This window comes from Microchirus variegatus (genome assembly GCF_963457635.1).
Source record: "Microchirus variegatus genome assembly, chromosome: 19".
Lineage (NCBI taxonomy): Eukaryota > Metazoa > Chordata > Actinopteri > Pleuronectiformes > Soleidae > Microchirus > Microchirus variegatus.
The window spans coordinates 419,734-439,741 of NC_139820.1; the positions used below are offsets into that span (position 1 = coordinate 419,734).

At 45.1% G+C, this 20,008-nt stretch overlaps 1 protein-coding gene and 1 long non-coding RNA gene across 2 annotated transcripts; both read right to left on the minus strand.

Annotated features, from left to right (window-relative positions):
- Positions 1-211: 211 nt before the first annotated feature.
- On the minus strand, positions 212-1,896 carry LOC310940870. The gene is made up of 3 exons (XR_014593080.1): positions 1,834-1,896; positions 877-1,137; positions 212-722 (listed from the first exon to the last, which is right to left on the minus strand). It is a non-coding gene; the product is annotated as an uncharacterized lncRNA (long non-coding RNA).
- Positions 1,897-3,477: 1,581 nt separating this feature from the next.
- On the minus strand, positions 3,478-9,968 carry LOC310940563 (uncharacterized protein; the record flags this gene model as incomplete). Its single annotated transcript, XM_083905552.1, has 14 exons — positions 3,478-4,022; positions 4,096-4,142; positions 4,326-4,526; positions 4,583-4,756; positions 4,838-5,011; positions 5,104-5,277; positions 5,371-5,544; positions 5,636-5,809; positions 6,034-7,804; positions 7,885-7,931; positions 8,725-8,811; positions 9,271-9,354; positions 9,687-9,773; positions 9,883-9,968. The coding sequence occupies 14 exons, from the start codon at positions 9,966-9,968 to the stop codon at positions 3,478-3,480; spliced, it is 3,825 nt and encodes a 1,274-aa protein (XP_083761678.1).
- Between the last annotated feature and the right edge of the window lie 10,040 nt (positions 9,969-20,008).

Genomic DNA, 20,008 nt, shown 5'->3' on the forward strand with positions numbered 1-20,008 from the left:
TTGATGTTTTTATAGAAAACAAAATGGCGGCGGCCAACGTGTTTTTGTAATAATCCCATCACGGCGTCATGTGACTGTTGTCATGTGATTTCAGTCGTTTCCTGTTTTTGGACGTTGGAAAATAAAATAGTTTGTGTTTGTTTAGTCGATGAAAATCTACTTAATTACAGTGAATGAATGATTCCTTTAAAACAGAGTTTATTTCTCTACGTTTTATTTTGTGAAATAGATGAAGTTTCGGTCATAAATACACTTTTCTTCCATATGTACTTTTATTTTGAAATTCTGTGAAATACGAGGGTTGCAAAAATAGGATTTTCCAAAATTCCTGAACTAAAGTTCCCAATCCTGTGGAATATTCCTGGAAATCTCTCGTTATTCCCATAATCTGTTGAATGTTCACAGACAGATTATTAAATAATTTAATCTCATTTATTTCACACAAAAACACAAGAATTTAACCCATTTTTCACGCTGAACTTCTATCGTCGATGAAACAATCAGAGCGTGTGAATCATGACTCAGCGATTCTTCATCATCATCATCATCATCATCATCATCATCATCGTCAGTCCTCGGCAGGTTTCTGCCCGAGCGTCTTCCCGGAGTGGGCGGAGCTTCTGGCGACTCGCTGCATCAGCCAGACGCCGATGTGGACAGAGACGAAGGCGCCCCCTGCTGCCAGCAGCCAGTTCCTCCTGATCCAGCTGTGAGGCTTCATCCTGGTGAGGAAGATGACGTTAGTGACGTCAAACTGTGACCTCACACCACCGCCTGGTGGCCTTTTTGAGGAACTGCAGCTCTGATCTGACCTGAGGTAAACAACATTATTTAGTGTGGTGTTTGTTACGCTAATGCAGGAACCAGAACTCGTACCTGAGACCACTTCACTTGCTCTCGTCAGCAGGAGGAGCAGCAGCAGGAGGAGGAAGAGGAGCAGCAGGAGTCGTCAATGATGACAGTGAATTTAAAGCGTGAGTTAGCATCCGCTGAGGGAAGCTGCCGCTGTTCTGGTTTTGCAGCACAGGATTGGAGTTGAGGACGTACCAGCCCCAGTGGATCAGACCCAGACCAGGACACATCACAATCAGGACTTTGTTTCTGTGCCAGAACTGACGCAGGCCCATGACGACGCAGCTGAAGACACACACACACACACACACACTATTATTAAAAACCGAGTCTTAATCTTCCGCTAAATTAATGAATCAACACAATACAACAGGAATAAATCAAGTCTTTGGTGCAGGGAGAGAGCACTTTTCTAAACTTTACTCAAATTTTAGCCCCTTTAAGAATAAATTAATCAAATTAAAATAACATTAGTTTAAGTCTACGATGTCTACGTCACATGATCACGTCTTTATCTTCACTGTTAGACAGACTTTATCAAAGTTTGTAAACCACTCACTCTCCCACACCAAACCCCATAGAGAAAACCAGTGATTTTAGCTCACAGGGACACAGGAGCTGCTGGTCCTCTGCTGCCTCGTGTGGTCACTTTGTGTCACTGAGTTAAGTCTAAATTAAATATTTTAAAAGCCGATTTCTTCAAAATAGTTCATTTTAACTCAGTGATGGAGGCAGCAGTGGATCAACAACTCCTGTGAGTCTGTGATGTTAAATCACTGGTTTACTCTATGAGGTTTGGTTTTCCTCTTCTTTCTTTCGCGGACACTTAGCTAACATGCTAGCAGTGACCTGTCGCTCGCGCACCGTTAACGAACAGTCGTCGTTCACTCGCAGTTTAATAAGCTGAGTTTAACTTTAACCTCAAACGTAAATAAATGTTTTTAAAAAATTAGCCCGTAGTGACGTCAGAGAAGCTCTAACCTTCACAGAACAGCGTCCTCCTCTTCCTCACCTGAACCGACGCCGGCGACCATCATGTGTGTGTGTGTGTGTGACCGGGGGAGGGCGACCGAGGACCCGCCTGAACATTTACATCAGGCAGAAACACGGAAAAGTCCGGAGAAATCCGACGAAAACACAAACACGCGTATGTTACTGTAAAAACACTAACATTATAAAAACAAATAATGTTTTAAAACATAAATATAATACAATCATCGCCGAAGTGACATTTTTACAGTAGGATTTACAGTCAGGCAACAGCGTGGGCACCTATTCTGGTTACGTGACGCGTAAAAACAGGCGGATTTTTGCCCGGTTTTATGTCTTCCAGGCTTTAAATCGACCGTTTATTTATATGATTGTGATGTAGGCTGATAACTCGGTCATTAGTTTGTAATAAATATTTATGTTGTGTTCCAGTTGTTGTCGGACTAACTCAGGGAAACCTCACAAAAGCCGACATGTGATTCCAAGATGGCTGCCACAGGTAAAAACACTGCTTCTTCTTTTCCGGTTCATTTCACGTCTTTTTGTTTCACAGTAAATGCTACCGCTAACAACAGCTAGCTTAAAGATTTGCTTGTTTTATTAAAAAATATATAATTATAACTCTGAGACGGGACTATTATCAGGATTTTTTGTTTAAAAAAATGTGGGCGGAGCTTTGAGCAGAGGTCCAATTACGTCAGTTGGACGTTAGAAACGTCAAAAACGGAGATGGATTTGACTGAAACATTGCTTTTATTTTCAAGAAGAACAAAGAAAAAGTTTAATACATACATATAACACAATGATGATCATGTAGCTCCCTCATGTTATATTTTTATTTGACTTCATGTCCACGTTTATGTCATTATATACATTTACAAAATCGATTTATTCTCATATTTTTTCGATTTGCTTTTACACGACCACATACATGTCATTTAAATGTCGCGCACACTTCACGTACAAGTTGCGTACACGCCGCGTAAGTCACGTACATGTCACTTATCAGTCGCATACACGTCGTGTACAAGTCGCGTGCACGTCACATAAACATCACGTATATGTCGCATACACGTCGCGCAAAAGTCGCGTACACGTCGCGTACACGTCGCATAAACGTCACGTACATGTCGCGCAAAAGTTGCGTACACGTCGCGTACACGTCGCATAAACGTCACATACATGTCGCGCAAAAGTTGCGTAAAAGTCGCGTACACGTTGCATAAACGTCACGTACATGACGCGTACATGTCACATATGTCACATTCATGTCGCATTCACACCGCATATGTGACGCATCACATACACGTTGCGTATATGTGACGTCACATATGTCACATACATGTTGCGTACATGTCACGTACCCGTCACGTACACGCCAAATATGTCACCTACATGTTGAGGACATGTTGCATACACGTGACGTCACATATGTCACATATGTTGCGTACATGTCGCGTACACGTCACATATGTCACATATGTTGTGTACATGTCGCATACACGTCACATGTTGCGTACACGTCACATATGTCACGTACATGTCACATTCACGCCGCATACGTGACGCATACACGCTGCACACATCACATACACGTTGCGTTGCGTGACATGTCGCGTACACGTCACACACATGTCACACTGAACACAGTGTCACAGAACAACCAGGCCAATGGTTCGCAAACCCGAACCCCGGGTAGAGCGGCTCGGTGAACGTGGCGTTGAAGGTGTGCAGGTGGATCAGCGTGTCCTCTGCCATTCTGTAGAAGGTCAGAGTCCCGGCAGGACAGTCCAAATACACCGCTACTTTGTGAGAGGGTGAGGATGGTAGAGGACACGCCTCCTCCCTCTTGTTATCGTGCAACGTGAAGTAACCTTCCACATCTGAGCAGATCAGACTCCAGGACTGGTCGTTTCGTCCCAACCTGGAGGCCTTGCCATCTTCCCGCCGACACAGTCCTTCGTACGCCACCGCCAGGTTCACTCGCCCCGCCCACTCCACCTCCCAGTAACAGCGAGCGCTCAGAGGGTCGCTGCAGAGCAGCTGAGGCCAAGCGTGGAATCTGTGAGGATGATCGGGATACGACTGACTGTCCTGCACCGACGTCATTGTCCTGTTGAAGTTGGACAGTTTCAGGTTCCTGTGGACGGTGTTCATGTCCACTGTGAGGTCACAGGCGTCTGTCGGGGAAAACACAAGCTGATCAGATGAAGCACTGGATATGAGGACAATCTGTGATGGACAAACACTCACACTTCTTCAGACCAGGTTTGAGTCTCTGTTCTCCAATGTGATCCAGTCTGGAGGGGAAGAAGAGGAAGGAACCTTAGACACTGTCAGTCAATACCTGAGTCCGTCCATCTGTCCATACCCGAGTCCGTCCATACCCAAGTCTGTCCATACCCGAGTCCGTCCATACCTGAGTCAGTCCATACCTGAGTCAGTCCATACTAGAGTCAGTCCATACCCGAGTCAGTCCATACCCGAGTCTGTCCATACCCGAGTATCCATACCCAAGTCCGTCCATACCCAAGTCCGTCCATACCCGAGTCCGTCCATCGGTCATACACGAGTCCGTCCATCGGTCATACACGAGTCTGTCCATACCCGAGTACGTCCAACTGGCATACCCGAGTCTGTCCATCTGTCCATACCCGAGTCCATCCACCTGGGATACCCGAGTCCTGAGGTCATCCATACCAGAGTCTGTGCATACCTGAGTGTGTCCTTCTGTCCATACCTGAGTGTCTCCAGCCTCCAGTGTGGGTCCTTCAGTCCAGCAGACAGGAGCTTCTGTCCTGCGACTCCTGGATGATTGTAGCTCAGGTCCAGTTCTCTCAGGTGGGTGGGGTTAGAGGTCAGGGCATCAGCCAGAGAAGAGCAGCCTTCTGCAGAGACCATACAACCTGAGAGACTGAAAGACACAGAGAAGACATTAGAACGTCACGTTGAAGTCCCACAATCTACAGACGTGGATCAGCAGCAGAATCCAGACCTGAGCGTCTCCAGTGCACAGTGTGGACTCTTGAGTCCAGCAGACAGCAGCTCCACTCCTGAGTCCTGCAGGTTGTTCTTACTCAGGTCCAGGTCTCTGAGAGTTGAGGACTCAGAGCTGAGGACTGAGGACAAATCCTCACAGCTTTTCTCCGACAAACTTGTTTGACTCAACCTAAAGTGAATTTAAAAAACAGCAGCGTCGCAATATTTTCAAAAACAATAGTTTCAGTGAGTGGGTTCTGTTTAGTACCACAGTGATCGGACCTGAGCGTCTTCAGTACACAGTGTGGACTCTGGAGTCCAGCAGAGAGTAGCTCCACTCCTGAGTCTTTCAGGTGGTTCTGACTCAGGTCCAGGTCTTTGAGGCTCGAGGACCCAGAGCTGAGGACTGAGGACAAATCCTCACAGCTTTTCTCTGACAAACGGGTTTGACTCAACCTAAAGTGAATAAATAAACAAATGAACATTTTACAGCGGCTTCACAATATTTTCAAAAACAACTCGGTTCTGTTTAGTTCAGTGTGATCGGACCTGAGCGTCTCCACTACACAGTGTGGACTCTTGAGTCCAGCAGAGAGCAGCATCACCCCTGAGTCCTTCAGGTGGTTCTGACTCAGGTCCAGGTTTCTGAGGCTCGAGGACTCAGAAATGAGGACTGAGGACAAATACTTGCAGCATTTCTGTGTGATCTTGTTTTGATGCAACCTGAAAAAAAACCATTGATGTGTTTGTTAAAATATCTCGTAACAAAATTCAGGAGTGGTTCAGATGTGGAAGCCTCACAGTGTGATCTGACCTGAGCGTCTCCACTACACAGTGTGGACTCTTGATTCCAGCAGAGAGCAGCTCCACTCCTGAGTCCTTCAGGTGGTTCTGACTCAGGTCCAGGTCTCTGAGGCTCGAGGACCCAGAGCTGAGGACTGAGGATAGAGCGTCACAGCTTTTGTCTGAGAGGTTACAGCCGCTCAGCCTGAAGGAGAAGAGTTGGTGTTAAAGACAACCCATTTCTCTGTTAAGCCCCACCCCCTCGTTCACAGGGTCAAACAGTCCATAATGGACACATCACGCTATGATGACAAAACAACATTAGCTCTTAGTCTGGACTCTGGGCTTTCATATAGTATTGGCTATAGCTTGTATTGTTAGCATGAAGCTAACACAGTCTGGATCACCCAAATGTTTGGGTTCACGTACTGAGCTTTGACGGAGGCTTTGACCACCAGCTGCAACCTGAGAAGGGTGTCATCGGAACCAGAGAACTTCTTCAGATCAAACACATCCAGATGTTCCTCTGATGACAGCAGGATGAAGACCAGAGCTGACCACTGAGCAGAAGACAGTGTCTTTGTGGACAGAGCTCCTGATCTCAGGGACTCTTGGATGTCCTCCACCAGAGAAGGGTCGTTCAGTTCATTCAGACAGTGGAGCAGGTTGATGCTTCTCTCTCCAGTCTGACTCTCGTTGAGCTTCTTCTTGATGTACTGGATTGTTTCCTGGTTGTTCTGAGAGCTACCTTTTGACAGAAGTCCTCGTAAGAGGCTCTGATTGGTTGGTACAGAAAGGCCAAGGAGGAAGCGGAGGAACAAGTCCAGATGTCCGTTTGGACTCTGTAAGGCCTGGTCCACTGCACTCTGATAGACGAGCTTTAGTGACTGTTTTCTTATTTTATGATGTGAGGAAGTGGTCGACATCAGATTGACACCAGAATTGAAGAAGGTCTGATGGACATGAAGAGCAGCCAGAAACTCCTGAACACTCAGATGGACGAAGCAGAAGAACTTGTCCTGGTTCAGGCCTTGCTCCTCTTTAAAGATCTGGGTGAAGACTCCTGAGTAAACTGCAGCTGCTTTGATATCGATGCCACACTCTGTCAGGTCTGATTCATAGAAGATCAGGTTTCCTTTCTGCAGTTGCTCAAAAGCCAGTTTCCCCAGAGATGAAATCACCTTTCGGGTCTTTCTGTTCCGTATACAACCCGGCTGAGGTTCTTCAGTATACTTGATGTTGCTACGTTTGGACTGAACCACCAGGAAGTGGACATACATCTCAGTCAGGGTCTTGGGCAGTTCTCCTTCATATCTGGTTCTCAACATGTTCTCCAGAACTGTTGCAGTGATCCAGCAGAAGACTGGGATGTGACACATGATGTGGAGGCTTCGTGATTTCTGGATGTGGGAGATGATCCTCCTGGCCTGCTCCTCATCTCTGAACCTCTTCCTGAAGTAGACCTTCTTCTGTGGGTCTGTGAACCCTCTGACCTCTGTCACCATGTCAACACAGTCAGGAGGGATCTGATTGGCTGCTGCTCGTCTTGTGGTTATCCAGAGGTGAGCAGAGGGAAGCAGTTTCCCCCTGATGAGGTTCACCAGCAGCACGTCCACTGAGGTGGACGCTGTGACATCAGTCAGGATCTCAGAGTTATGGAAGTCCAGAGGAAGTCGAGACTCGTCCAGACCATCCAAGATGAAGACCACCTTCAAATCTTCAAACCTGCAGATTCCGGCTTCTTTGGTTTCGGTAAAGAAAAGATGAATCAGTTCCACTAAGCTGAACTTCTTCTCCTTTAGCAGATTTAGCTCTTTGAAAGACAAAGGAAATGTGAAGTGTATCTCCTGGTTGGTTTTGTCTTCAGCCCAGTCCAGAGTGAACTTCTGGATTAAGACCGTCTTCCCAATGCCAGCGAATCCCATTGTCATCACTGTCCTGATTGGCCAATCTCTGTTAAAGATGTCCTCGCACCTGATTGGTTCTTCTGGATGATTAGGTTTCCAGGATGATGTCTCAATTCTTATGACCTCATGTTCTCCCTCAACCTCTCTCCACCCTCCCTGTACGACATAGAGCTCGGTGAAGATCTGACTCAGAAGAGTCTGGTTTCCTACTTTAGGAATCCCTTCATTGACAAACTGGAACTTGGTTTTCAGAGAAGTCTTGAGTTGTTGTTGACAAACTTCAGCAGGAGATCCTGGAGTAGAGACGCAACAAGAGTGAGTGGATGTTGGTGAAAATGTGAGAAAAATGAAGTGTAGTGAGGTGAAGTCTTACTGCTGTCATCTGGATTCAGGAAGGTCTCGGTGTCACTGATGGAGTTTCTGTGGAGAGAAAAAGACTTGTGGACCATTTTCACTTGATCTACGATTTGTCAAAGTCTAAAAACAAATGACCTGTAAGGTTCAGTTAATCCCTGTGGGGAAATGACCTTTTTACCCATCCTCTACCAGGAGCCTTCCTAGACCTGGGAGCAGTGAAGGACCTCAAGGACGGTGGATGGTCCGGGATTGTCTGGGACCTTCTTGCTGTTAGACAATATTGCTAACCACTGTGACATTTAAGGCCCATTTATACTTATTTTTGTGGGGTTTTCTTGTTGACGTCCGTCTGAACCCAACATACCTCCATAGGTCTTTTGTCTCTCACGTTCGTGAGAGGGCATCAACAAACATGGAGAACTTTGAAGAGGTTATTTTACTGTGCTAGAAACCTGAACTTGACAGAAACGCAAGCGGATTTTGTGGTGGTAGAACGTAAGACCACCGAATGTAAGTCGTACCATTGATGGGGAATATTCGAACGATGATGAGCAGCATCATCAAATTAACGCAAAGTACGGACAAAAGGCTCGGTCCAGTGGACTGTCTTTTGTGTGGCGTATAAACAGAAGCCATTTCTATAGATGCTGCCTTCAAATGCAGTCGTGTACTGGGTGCTGCTCATTCTAGGAAGGTTCCTAGTAGAGGATCGGTTAAATGCAGAGAAAGAATCCCCCCTTAGGGATAAATAAAGTCACTTATTTCACTCGGTACAAGAGTGAATCAAACTTAGAACTTGAACAAAACATGATGCAGAGTGAGGACAGCGCCCTCTACTGGAACCATGTTGACTCACTCTGTTGGAGGCTCTTCTCTAAAAAGTGGTGGTGGTCCCATGGACTTGTAGGAGACTCCGCTGATTTCAGATCTGGAAGAATCGGATCTGCAAATAATCACAGGATGATTTCATGATTATTATCATAAATCAAATACATTTAAAAACTTTCAGCATCTCCCTCTCTAGGGGGCGCCACATATTTGATTTGGCAGCGATTTTAACGCCTTCCTAACTTAACCCTCCTGTTTTTCTGTGCTTGGATAAATGACTGATTGGGTGCCTTGCTCAGGAGAACCCCAGTCCTTGACCTGAAGGGGATTCAAACAAGCAACTCTCTGTTACAAGTCCAAATCTCTTCCACATGGCCCATGGGCAAAACAGGTCAGTTCAAAGCTTTTCAAGAAACTCAGTGATCTTTTTAGCTAAGGACGTTAGCGTTTAAGATCAGTAGCTACTCACTGCTCACACAGGAAAGCTAGCGGATTTCATGGTGGTAGAATCAAAGACAACTTGGAACAAAACAGGTTGAGGACAGCGCCCTCTACTGGAACCATGTTGACTCACTCTGTTGGAGGCTCTTCTTCAAAAAGTGGTGGTGGTCCCATGGACTTGTAGGAGACTCCGCTGATTTCAGATCTGGAGTCTGATCTGCACACAATCACAGGATGATTTCATGATTATTATCAAAAACTTTCAGCATCTCCCTCTCTAGAGGGCGCCACATATTTGATTTGGCAGCGATTTTATAGCTTCCTGACGCAACCCTCCTTAGGACCAGGGCTTGGATGTGGGCCCCCTTGTGGCTGGAGTCAATTTAGAGTGTCAAAATCAACAATGACTGATTGGTTGCCTTGCTCAGGAGAACCCCAGTCCTTGACCTGAAGGGGATTCAAACAAGCAACTCTCCATTACAAGTCCAAATCCCTTCCACCTGGCCCGTGGTGAGGACAGCGCCCTCTACTGGAATCATGTTGACTCACTCTGTTGGAGGCTCTTCTCCAAAAAGTGGTGGTGGTCCCATGGACTTGAAGGAGACTCTGCTGATTTCAGATCTGGAAGAGTCTGATCTGCAAATAATCACAGGATGATTTCATGATTATTATCATAAATCAAATACATTTACACATTTTGACAACTTTGACTCGTAGAGAAGCGTCTCATGAAGCTCCGCCTCACCTGTTAGCTGTGACATCAGTGGGCGGGGCTTCCATCTCTGCCTCCTCACGCCGATTCATGGTGGAGCCTCCACCTTCACACGACATGAGGTCAGAGGTCAAACTTAGCGTCATTTTATTTTGTCTGATTTACAAACACACATCTTGTTGTCGTGATGTTCATCCTGATGACGCGACGTGATTAAAACACAAAAATGCAAACAGAAAAACGCATTAAGATTCTCAACATAATGGAATAATAACATCATAACTAAATAAATCAAACTTGCCTTGGTGTAGTTCTACTCAAACGCCACTAGATGGAGCACAGCACCTGTACATAATGATTATATGTGGGAATTATTAATGGTAGTCTGGTGCGTTGGTCAGAGTCGTGGTTTAGGGTTTGGAGGTGAATTCTGAACAGAGAGAGAGTAAATTAAACATTAACCAGATCAGAGAACATGAGCAAAGTGAATGTTAATATCAGGAGATGCAAACACACAGTCTGTTTATAAAAGTACTTTAAAGTATGTATATGATCAGAAAAAGTCACTTTTAAAAAAAATAAAACTTCTGAAGTAAACGTCTTAACGTTCATGACATTTACTTAAGTATCAAAAGTTATTTTCTGATATAAAATTTACTCAAGTTTTAGAAGTCAAAGTATTTTAAAGCAGTTCATCAAGACTAGAAAAGCTCTATATAAATACAGACCATAATACTACGTCTTCTTCTTCTCCTGGTTTTACTTGGTTGTAACGAGGAACAAAGAGATTTATAGGAAATGTAGAGTAAGTAAAGTACAGATATGTGAGTTTCTTCACATCATCATCTTTTACATCAAAATTCAGGCTGAATAAATGTTACATTTTCATAAAAAAACAACTATGTTTTTCCCTGTCATTTATAATGATTAAATATCATTTTTATAATTATGTATTTTTCGAGCATGTAAAACACAACAGAGCAGATTTATCTACAATAATCCACACATTTTTAATCCTCTGCTCGAGCAACAGAACAGAGAGAATCAGCGACTCTGATTTAACCAGAGAAAAAGAAAGAGAATGTTGATGAACACTTACTTCATATGAAGATGATTTTTAACAAACGCCTTGTTGTTGTTGTTGTTGTTGTTGTCGTTAAAGATCAAATGTGTCCTCAAACACCACAGGTCAATCAGTGTTTGCTGTGTGTTTAATACACAGAGTATCCGACACAGCTGTACTTGACGTGAACAAAGCCCCAGACTGGAGCCAAACGGAATAAAACGAAATAAAAGATTAACAGTCAAACCAGGCCTGCAGCCAAAAGCACAGAGGTCACTATTCTACAGGACACAGAATCACAATCAGCAGCAGAATCAGCCACAGAAGTCATCAAATCTGAGCCACGCAGCAGTTTCTGTCACAGTCTGATATCATAACAACATTATAAAAGATTAAAGTCTGTATCTGTAATGAACCCTGGACTCCTGACCAGAGATTCACTTTCTAAATGAAAATATAACGTGACACTCTGTCACTGTAAATTGTGAAACAGGCTGTAAATCGACCGTTTATTTATCTGTCTGTCACGTAGGCGAATCACTCAGTCATTAGTGTGTAATAATATATATACAACACCTTCCTAACTTAACCCTCCTGTTTTTCTGTGCTTGGATAAATGACTGATTGGGTGCCTTGCTCAGGAGAACCCCAGTCCTTGACCTGAAGGGGATTCAAACAAGCAACTCTCTGTTACAAGTCCAAATCCCTATATTATATACAATATATTTATGTTGTGTTCCAGTTGTGGGCGGACTAACTCCGGACAACCTCACAACCCGCCCGACATGTGATTCCAAGATGGCTGCCACAGGTGAAAACACTGCTACTTTTCCAGTTAATTTAACGTCTGTGGTGTTTTTGTTTCACAGTAAATGCTACTGCTAACAACAGCTAGCTTATAGATACGTTCGCTTGTTTGTGATATTTAATTATATTATAATTATATTATTATTATGTGACGACGTCACTCCCAGTTCTTGACCTCCGATGTAAATGTACGCAGGACTATCATCAGGATTATTCGTAAAAATGTGGGCGGAGCTTTGAGCAGAGGTCCAATGAAGTCAGTGGGACGTTAGAAATGTCAAAAACAGAGCGGAATCATCATAAAGCAGAGATGGATTTTATTGACACATTTCACTGATCAATTGCGACAGGAAACTACAAGCATTTGTTTTCATTTTTAAGAAGAATACAGAAAACAAAAGTCATTTTTTTACTCCTTTTAAAAAAAAAACATCAGCAGTTTCCATGACGACTGAGTGAGTCACCAGATTATATACAAACCCTTCATATACCCTTTATATTACACAATGATGGTCATGTAGCTCCCTCATATTATATTTATATTTGACTTCATGTCCATGTTTATGTCATTATAAACATTTACAAACACTTTACATTTTACAGACAAAACAATATCCAACAAATCAGAACCTGTTGTTGGTGTGAAATTTTCAACATTTGCTTTTACACAACCACATGTCACATACACGTCACGTCACATACACGTCACGTCACATACACATCACGTCACGTCACATACACGTCACATACACGTCACATACACGTCACATACACGTCACGTCACGTCACATACACATCACGTCATGTCACATACACGTCACGTCACGTCACATACACGTCACATACACGTCACATACACGTCACACGTCACATACACGTCACGTCACATACACGTCACATACACGTCACATACACGTCACACGTCACATACACGTCACGTCACATACACGTCACATACACGTCACATACACGTCACACGTCACAAACACGTCACGTCACATACACGTCACATACACGTCACATACACGTCACGTACACGTCACGTCACATACACGTCACATACACGTCACGTCACATACACGTCACGTCACATACACATCACGTCACGTCACATACACGTCACATACACGTCACATACACATACACGTCACATACACGTCACGTCACGTCACATACACATCACGTCATGTCACATACACGTCACGTCACATACACGTCACGTCACATACACGTCACATACACGTCACACGTCACATACACGTCACGTCACATACACGTCACATACACGTCACATACACGTCACACGTCACATACACGTCACGTCACATACACGTCACATACACGTCACATACACGTCACGTACACGTCACGTCACATACACGTCACATACACGTCACGTCACATACACGTCACGTCACATACACGTCACGTCACATACACGTCACGTCACATACACGTCACATACACGTCACGTCACATACACGTCACGTCACATACACGTCACGTCACATACACATCACGTCACATACACGTCACATACACGTCACATACACGTCACACGTCACATACACGTCACGTCACATACACGTCACATACACGTCACATACACGTCACACGTCACATACACGTCACGTCACATACACGTCACATACACGTCACATACACGTCACGTACACGTCACGTCACATACACGTCACATACACGTCACGTCACATACACGTCACGTCACATACACGTCACGTCACATACACGTCACGTCACATACACGTCACGTCACATACACGTCACGTCACGTCACATACACGTCACATACACGTCACACACGTGTATGTGACGTGTATGTGACGTCACACGTCACATACACGTCACATACACGTCACATACACGTCACACGTCACATACACGTCACGTCACATACACGTCACATACACGTCACATACACGTCACGTACACGTCACGTCACATACACGTCACATACACGTCACGTCACATACACGTCACGTCACATACACGTCACGTCACATACACGTCACGTCACATACACGTCACATACACGTCACGTCACATACACGTCACGTCACATACACGTCACGTCACATACACATCACGTCACATACACGTCACATACACGTCACATACACGTCACATACACGTCACATACACGTCACGTCACATACACGTCACATACACGTCACATACACGTCACGTACACGTCACGTCACATACACGTCACATACACGTCACGTCACATACACGTCACGTCACATACACGTCACGTCACATACACGTCACGTCACATACACGTCACGTCACATACACGTCACATACACATCACGTCACATACACGTCACGTCACGTCACATACACGTCACGTCACATACACGTCACGTCACATACACGCCACACGTCACACGTCACATGTCACATGTCACATACACGTCACATACACGTCACGTCACATACACGTCACATACACGTCACACGTCACATGTCACATACACGTCACATACACGTACAAACCCTAACAATTTCCCCACGGGGATTAATAAAGTATTCTGATTCTGATTCTGATTCTGATACACGTCACATGTCACATACACGTCACACGTCACATACACGTCACGTCACGTCACATACACTCCATATCTGTGAATTACGCGTGTACCGGAATCCCTATACTGGATCGGATCCCGTATAGGTATCCCTAGTTGCATACAGGTCACACACGTCACACTGAACACAGAGTCACAGAACAACCAGGCCAATGGTTCGCAAACCCGAACCCCGGGTAGAGCGGCTCGGTGAACGTGGCGTTGAAGGTGTGCAGGTGGATCAGCGTGTCCTCTGCCATTCTGTAGAAGGTCAGAGTCCCAGCAGGACAGTCCAAATACACCGCTACTTTGTGAGAGGGTGAGGATGGTAGAGGACACGCCTCCTCCCTCTCGTTATCGTGCAACGTGAAGTAACCTTCCACATCTGAGCAGATCAGACTCCAGGACTGGACTCCAACCTGGAGGCCTTGCAAACTTCCCGCCGACACAGTCCTTCGTACGCCACCGCCAGGTTCACTCGCCCCGCCCACTCCACCTCCCAGTAACAGCGAGAGCTCAGAGCGTCTGAGCAGCTGAGGCCAAGCGTGGAATCTGTGAGGATGATCGGGATACGACTGACTGTCCTGCACCGACGTCATTGTCCTGTTGACGTTGGACAGTTTCAGGTTCCTGTGGACGGTGTTCATGTCCACTGTGAGGTCACAGGCGTCTGTCGGGGAAAACACAAGCTGATCAGATGAAGCACTGGATATGAGGACAATCTGTGATGGACAAACACTCACACTTCTTCAGACCAGGTTTGAGTCTCTGTTCTCCAATGTGATCCAGTCTGGAGGAGAAGAAGAGGAAGGAACCTTAGACACTGTCAGTCAATACCTGAGTCCGTCCATCTGTCCATACCCGAGTCCGTCCATCGATCATACCCGAGTCTGTCCATCTGTCATACCAGAGTCTGTCCATACTGAGTCCGTCCATCTGTCCATACCCGAGTCCGTCCATCGGTCATACCCGAGTCTGTCCATCTGTCATACCAGAGTCTGTCCATCTGTCCATACCCGAGTCTGTCCATACCCAAGTCCGTCCATCGGTCATACCCGAGTCTGTCCATCTGTCATACCCGAGTCTGTCCATCGGTCATACCCGAGTCTGTCCATCGGTCATACCCGAGTCCGTCCATCGGTCGTACCCGAGTCTTTCCATCTGTCATACCCGAGTCTGTCCATATCGAAGTCCGTCCATCTGTGTGGACAGAGCTCCTGATCTCAGGGACTCTTGGATGTCCTCCACCAGAGAAGGGTCGTTCAGTTCATTCAGACAGTGGAGCAGGTTGATGCTTCTCTCTCGAGTCTGACTCTCGTTGAGCTTCTTCTTGATGTACTGGATTGTTTCCTGGTTGTTCTGAGAGCTACCTTTTGACAGCAGTCCTCGTAAGAGGCCCTGATTGGTTGGTACAGAAAGGCCAAGGAGGAAGCGGAGGAACAAGTCCAGATGTCCGTTTGGACTCTGTAAGGCCTGGTCCACTGCACTCTGATAGACGAGCTTTAGTGACTGTTTTCTTATTTTATGATGTGAGGAAGTGGTCGACATCAGATTGACACCAGATTTGCAGAAGGTCTGATGGACATGAAGAGCAGCCAGAAACTCCTGAACACTCAGATGGACGAAGCAGAAGACCTTGTCCTGGTTCAGGCCTTGCTCCTCTTTAAAGATCTGGGTGAAGACTCCTGAGTAAACTGCAGCTGCTTTGATATCGATGCCACACTCTGTCAGGTCTGATTCATAGAAGATCAGGTTTCCTTTCTGCAGTTGCTCAAAAGCCAGTTTCCCCAGAGACTCAATCATCTTTCGGGTCTTTCTGTTCCATATACGATCCGGCTGAGGTTCTTCAGTATACTTGATGTTGCTGCGTTTCGACTGAACCACCAAGAAGTGGACGTACATCTCAGTCAGGGTCTTGGGCAGTTCTCCTCCATCTCTGGTTCTCAACATGTTCTCCAGAACTGTTGCAGTGATCCAGCAGAAGACTGGGATGTGACACATGATGTGGAGGCTTCGTGATGTCTGGATGTGGGAGATGATCCTCCTGGCCTGCTCCTCATCTCTGAACCTCTTCCTGAAGTAGACCTTCTTCTGTGGGTCTGTGAACCCTCTGACCTCTGTCACCATGTCAACACAGTCAGGAGGGATCTGATTGGCTGCTGCAGGTCGTGTGGTTATCCAGAGGCGAGCAGAGGGAAGCAGTTTCCCCCTGATGAGGTTCACCAGCAGCACCTCCACTGAGGTGGACGCTGTGACATCAGTCAGGATCTCAGTGTTGTGGAAGTCCAGAGAAAGTCGAGACTCGTCCAGACCATCCAAGATGAAGACCACCTTCAAGTCTTCAAACCTGCAGATTCCGGCTTCTTTGGTTTCGGTAAAGAAAAGATGAATCAGTTCCACTAAGCTGAACTTCTTCTCCTTTAGCAGATTTAGCTCTTTGAAAGACAAAGGAAATGTGAAGTGTATCTCCTGGTTGGTTTTGTCTTCAGCCCAGTCCAGAGTGAACTTCTGGATTAAGACCGTCTTCCCAATGCCAGCGAATCCCATTGTCATCACTGTCCTGATTGGCCGATCTCTGTTAAAGATGTCCTCGCACCTGATTGGTTCTTCTGGATGGTTAGGTTTCCAGGATGATGTCTCAATTCTTATGACCTCATGTTCTCCCTCAACCTCTCTCCACCCTCCCTGTACGACATAGAGCTCGGTGAAGATCTGACTCAGAAGAGTCTGGTTTCCTACTTTAGGAATCCCTTCAATGACAAACTGGAGCTTGGTTTTCATAGAAGTCTTGAGTTGTTGTTGACAAACTTCAGCAGGAGATCCTGGAGTAGAGATGCAACCAGAGTGAGTGGATGTTGGTGAAAATGTGAGAAAAATGAAGTGTAGTGAGGTGAAGTCTTACTGCTGTCATCTGGATTCAGGAAGGTCTCGGTGTCACTGATGGAGTTTCTGTGGAGAGAAAAAGACTTAGATCCAGATTTGTGGACCATTTCACTCGATCTACGATTTGTCAAAGTCTAATATGCAACTTCTGCCTCATGAGTGGCAGGAAACAAATGACCTGTAAGGTTCAGGTAATTCAGGGAAATGACCTTTTTACCGGCCCACGGTTGGTGTAGTCGTTAGCACTCTTGCCTTTGCAGCAAGAAGACCCGGGTTCCTGGGTTTGAGCCCCGTTTGGAACAACTTCGGAACAAGGAGGATAAATCGGTAGATAATGGATGGATGCAACCGTTAACTTCAAATGTTCTCACTGACTTGTATATAAACCCGTGGAGTCACCCCCTGATGGTGATTCAAGATAACCCAGAGTTTGGACTGGACCTAACTACTCAGGGATGTCCTAGTGGCCCATGGCTAAGTGGAAAGGGAACTTGGCTTGTTGCCGGCTTGAGTCCCCACCAGGTCAAAGGTCTGGGGTACCCCTGAGCAAGGCACCCAACCCCCATTACTCCCCGGTAGCTGTTCATTGTGGCTGCTCCTTCTAGGAAGGTTCCAAGTAGAGGATGGGTTATATGCAGAGAAAGAATTCCCCCTAAGGGATAAATAAAGTCACTTATTTCACTCGGCACGAGGCCCCAGAGTGAATCAAACACAACTTAGAACAAAACGTGATGCAGGGTGAGGACAGCGCCCTCTACTGGAACCATGTTGACTCACTGAATCTCTGAAGGAAGCTCTTTTTCAAATGTTAATGGTGGTGCCATGGACTTGTAGGAGAATCTGCTGATGTCAGATCTGGAGTCTGATCTGAAAACAATCACAGGATGATTTCATGATTATTATCATAAATCAAATACATTTAAAAACTTTCAGCGTCTCCCTCTCTAGGGGGCGCCACACATTTGATTTTGATTTTTACGCCTTCCTGACGTAACCCTCCCGTTTATCCGGGTTTGGGACCGGGGCTTGGATGTGGCCCCCTTGTGACTGGGGTCAATTTACAGTGTCCAAATCAACAATGACTGATTGGGTGCCTTGCTCAGGAGAACCCCAGCCCTTGACCTGAAGGGGATTCAAACAAGCAACTCTCAGTTACAAGTCCAAATCCCTTCCACATGGCCCATGGCCAACGCAGGTCAGTTTTTCAAGAAACCAAGTGATCTTTTTAGCTAAGGACGTTAGCGTTTGAGATCAGTAGCTACTCACTGCTCACACTGGAACGCTAGCGGATTTCATGGTGGTAGAATCAAAGACAACTTAGAACAAAACATGTTGCAGGGTGAGGACAGCGCCCTCTACTGGAACCATGTTGACTCACTCTGTTGGAGGCTCTTTTCCAAAAGTTAATGGTGGTGCCATGGACTTGTAGGAGAATCTGCTGATTTCAGATCTGGAAGAGTCTGATCTGAAAACAATCACAGGATGATTTCATGATTATTATCATAAATCAAATACATTTACACATTTTGACCAAAAGTATCCAGAACTTCTGTAACCAAGAACTTTTCTTGAAGAACTAAAGGTTCAGTTTCCGCCACAGACGTTGTAGCTCAGGTACGAATCACTGACTACTAGCTGTACCACTCCGGTCCAGCAGGTGGTGCTACAACATCAACAATACTGATTGTGGCGTCGCTCTGCGTACAGACCCCGCTAAATTCTACTCATGAACTACTAAATTGTGCCACCAGAGGACAGTGAAATGACATAGATGCGTAAACACAACACGTTAAACTAAGACTTCAGAGTTGTTTGGTTTCAGATTAAAGATCTTGTCGTAGAAACTTTGACTCGTAGAGAAGTGTCTCACGAAGCTCCGCCTCACCTGTGAGCTGTGACATCAGTGGGCGGGGCTTCCATCTCTGCTTCTCCACCTTAACACGACATTAGGTCAGAGGTCAAACTTAACGTCATTTTATTTTGTCTGATTTACAAACACACGCCTTGTTATCTTCTGTCTCACAATGTGAATTAAAGGAAATTACAGATTATTGACGGATTAAAAATAGCAGATTTAATTTATCTAATTTAATTTAATATCATATCACCGTGAAAAGTATTTCAGAAACTCATTAAATCAATCTTGCCTCGGTGTAGTTCCGCTCTGACGCCACTAGGTGGAGCACAGCACCTGCACAAGAATCAATGACACAGGAATGAAACAGGAAGTCTTTCAAAACAAAACGTGAAATGATAATATCTGGTCCTGTATATATTCTGTAAATTGTCTATTATATACATTCTATTGTATTCAACTCTATTTAAAGTTTTTATACATAGTCTCAGTGTCTCAGTTAATATCTTTTTTATTGTACTTTTCTTGAATGAATGTGAAATATTTTGATTATCCTTATCTTTATTGTCTTTGTGTAAATTTCCTCTTTGACGAATAAAGAAACTCTTTTATCAGAGTTAGATCAGAGGTGAACTCCCATCACACACACAGTCAGTCTCTGTATAAAAGTACTGTACAGAGATACTTTTAGAGTAAAAGTACACGTTTGAGACCAGAAAATATCACTTTAAAAAAAAAGAAACTTTATTTTTTTTACTTTAGTAAAAGTTGATGACATTTACTGAAGTATCAAAAGTCAGTTAAGTTTTAGAAATAAAAGCACTGTGTGAAGTACAGGGGGGTCTGGGGGGGTTAGACCCCCTGATTAACACTCCAGACCCCCTGAAAGGGTCTAAACTAGGGCTGGACGATTAATTGAATTTTATTCATATGTCTTCTCACGATCATAAAAACATTATA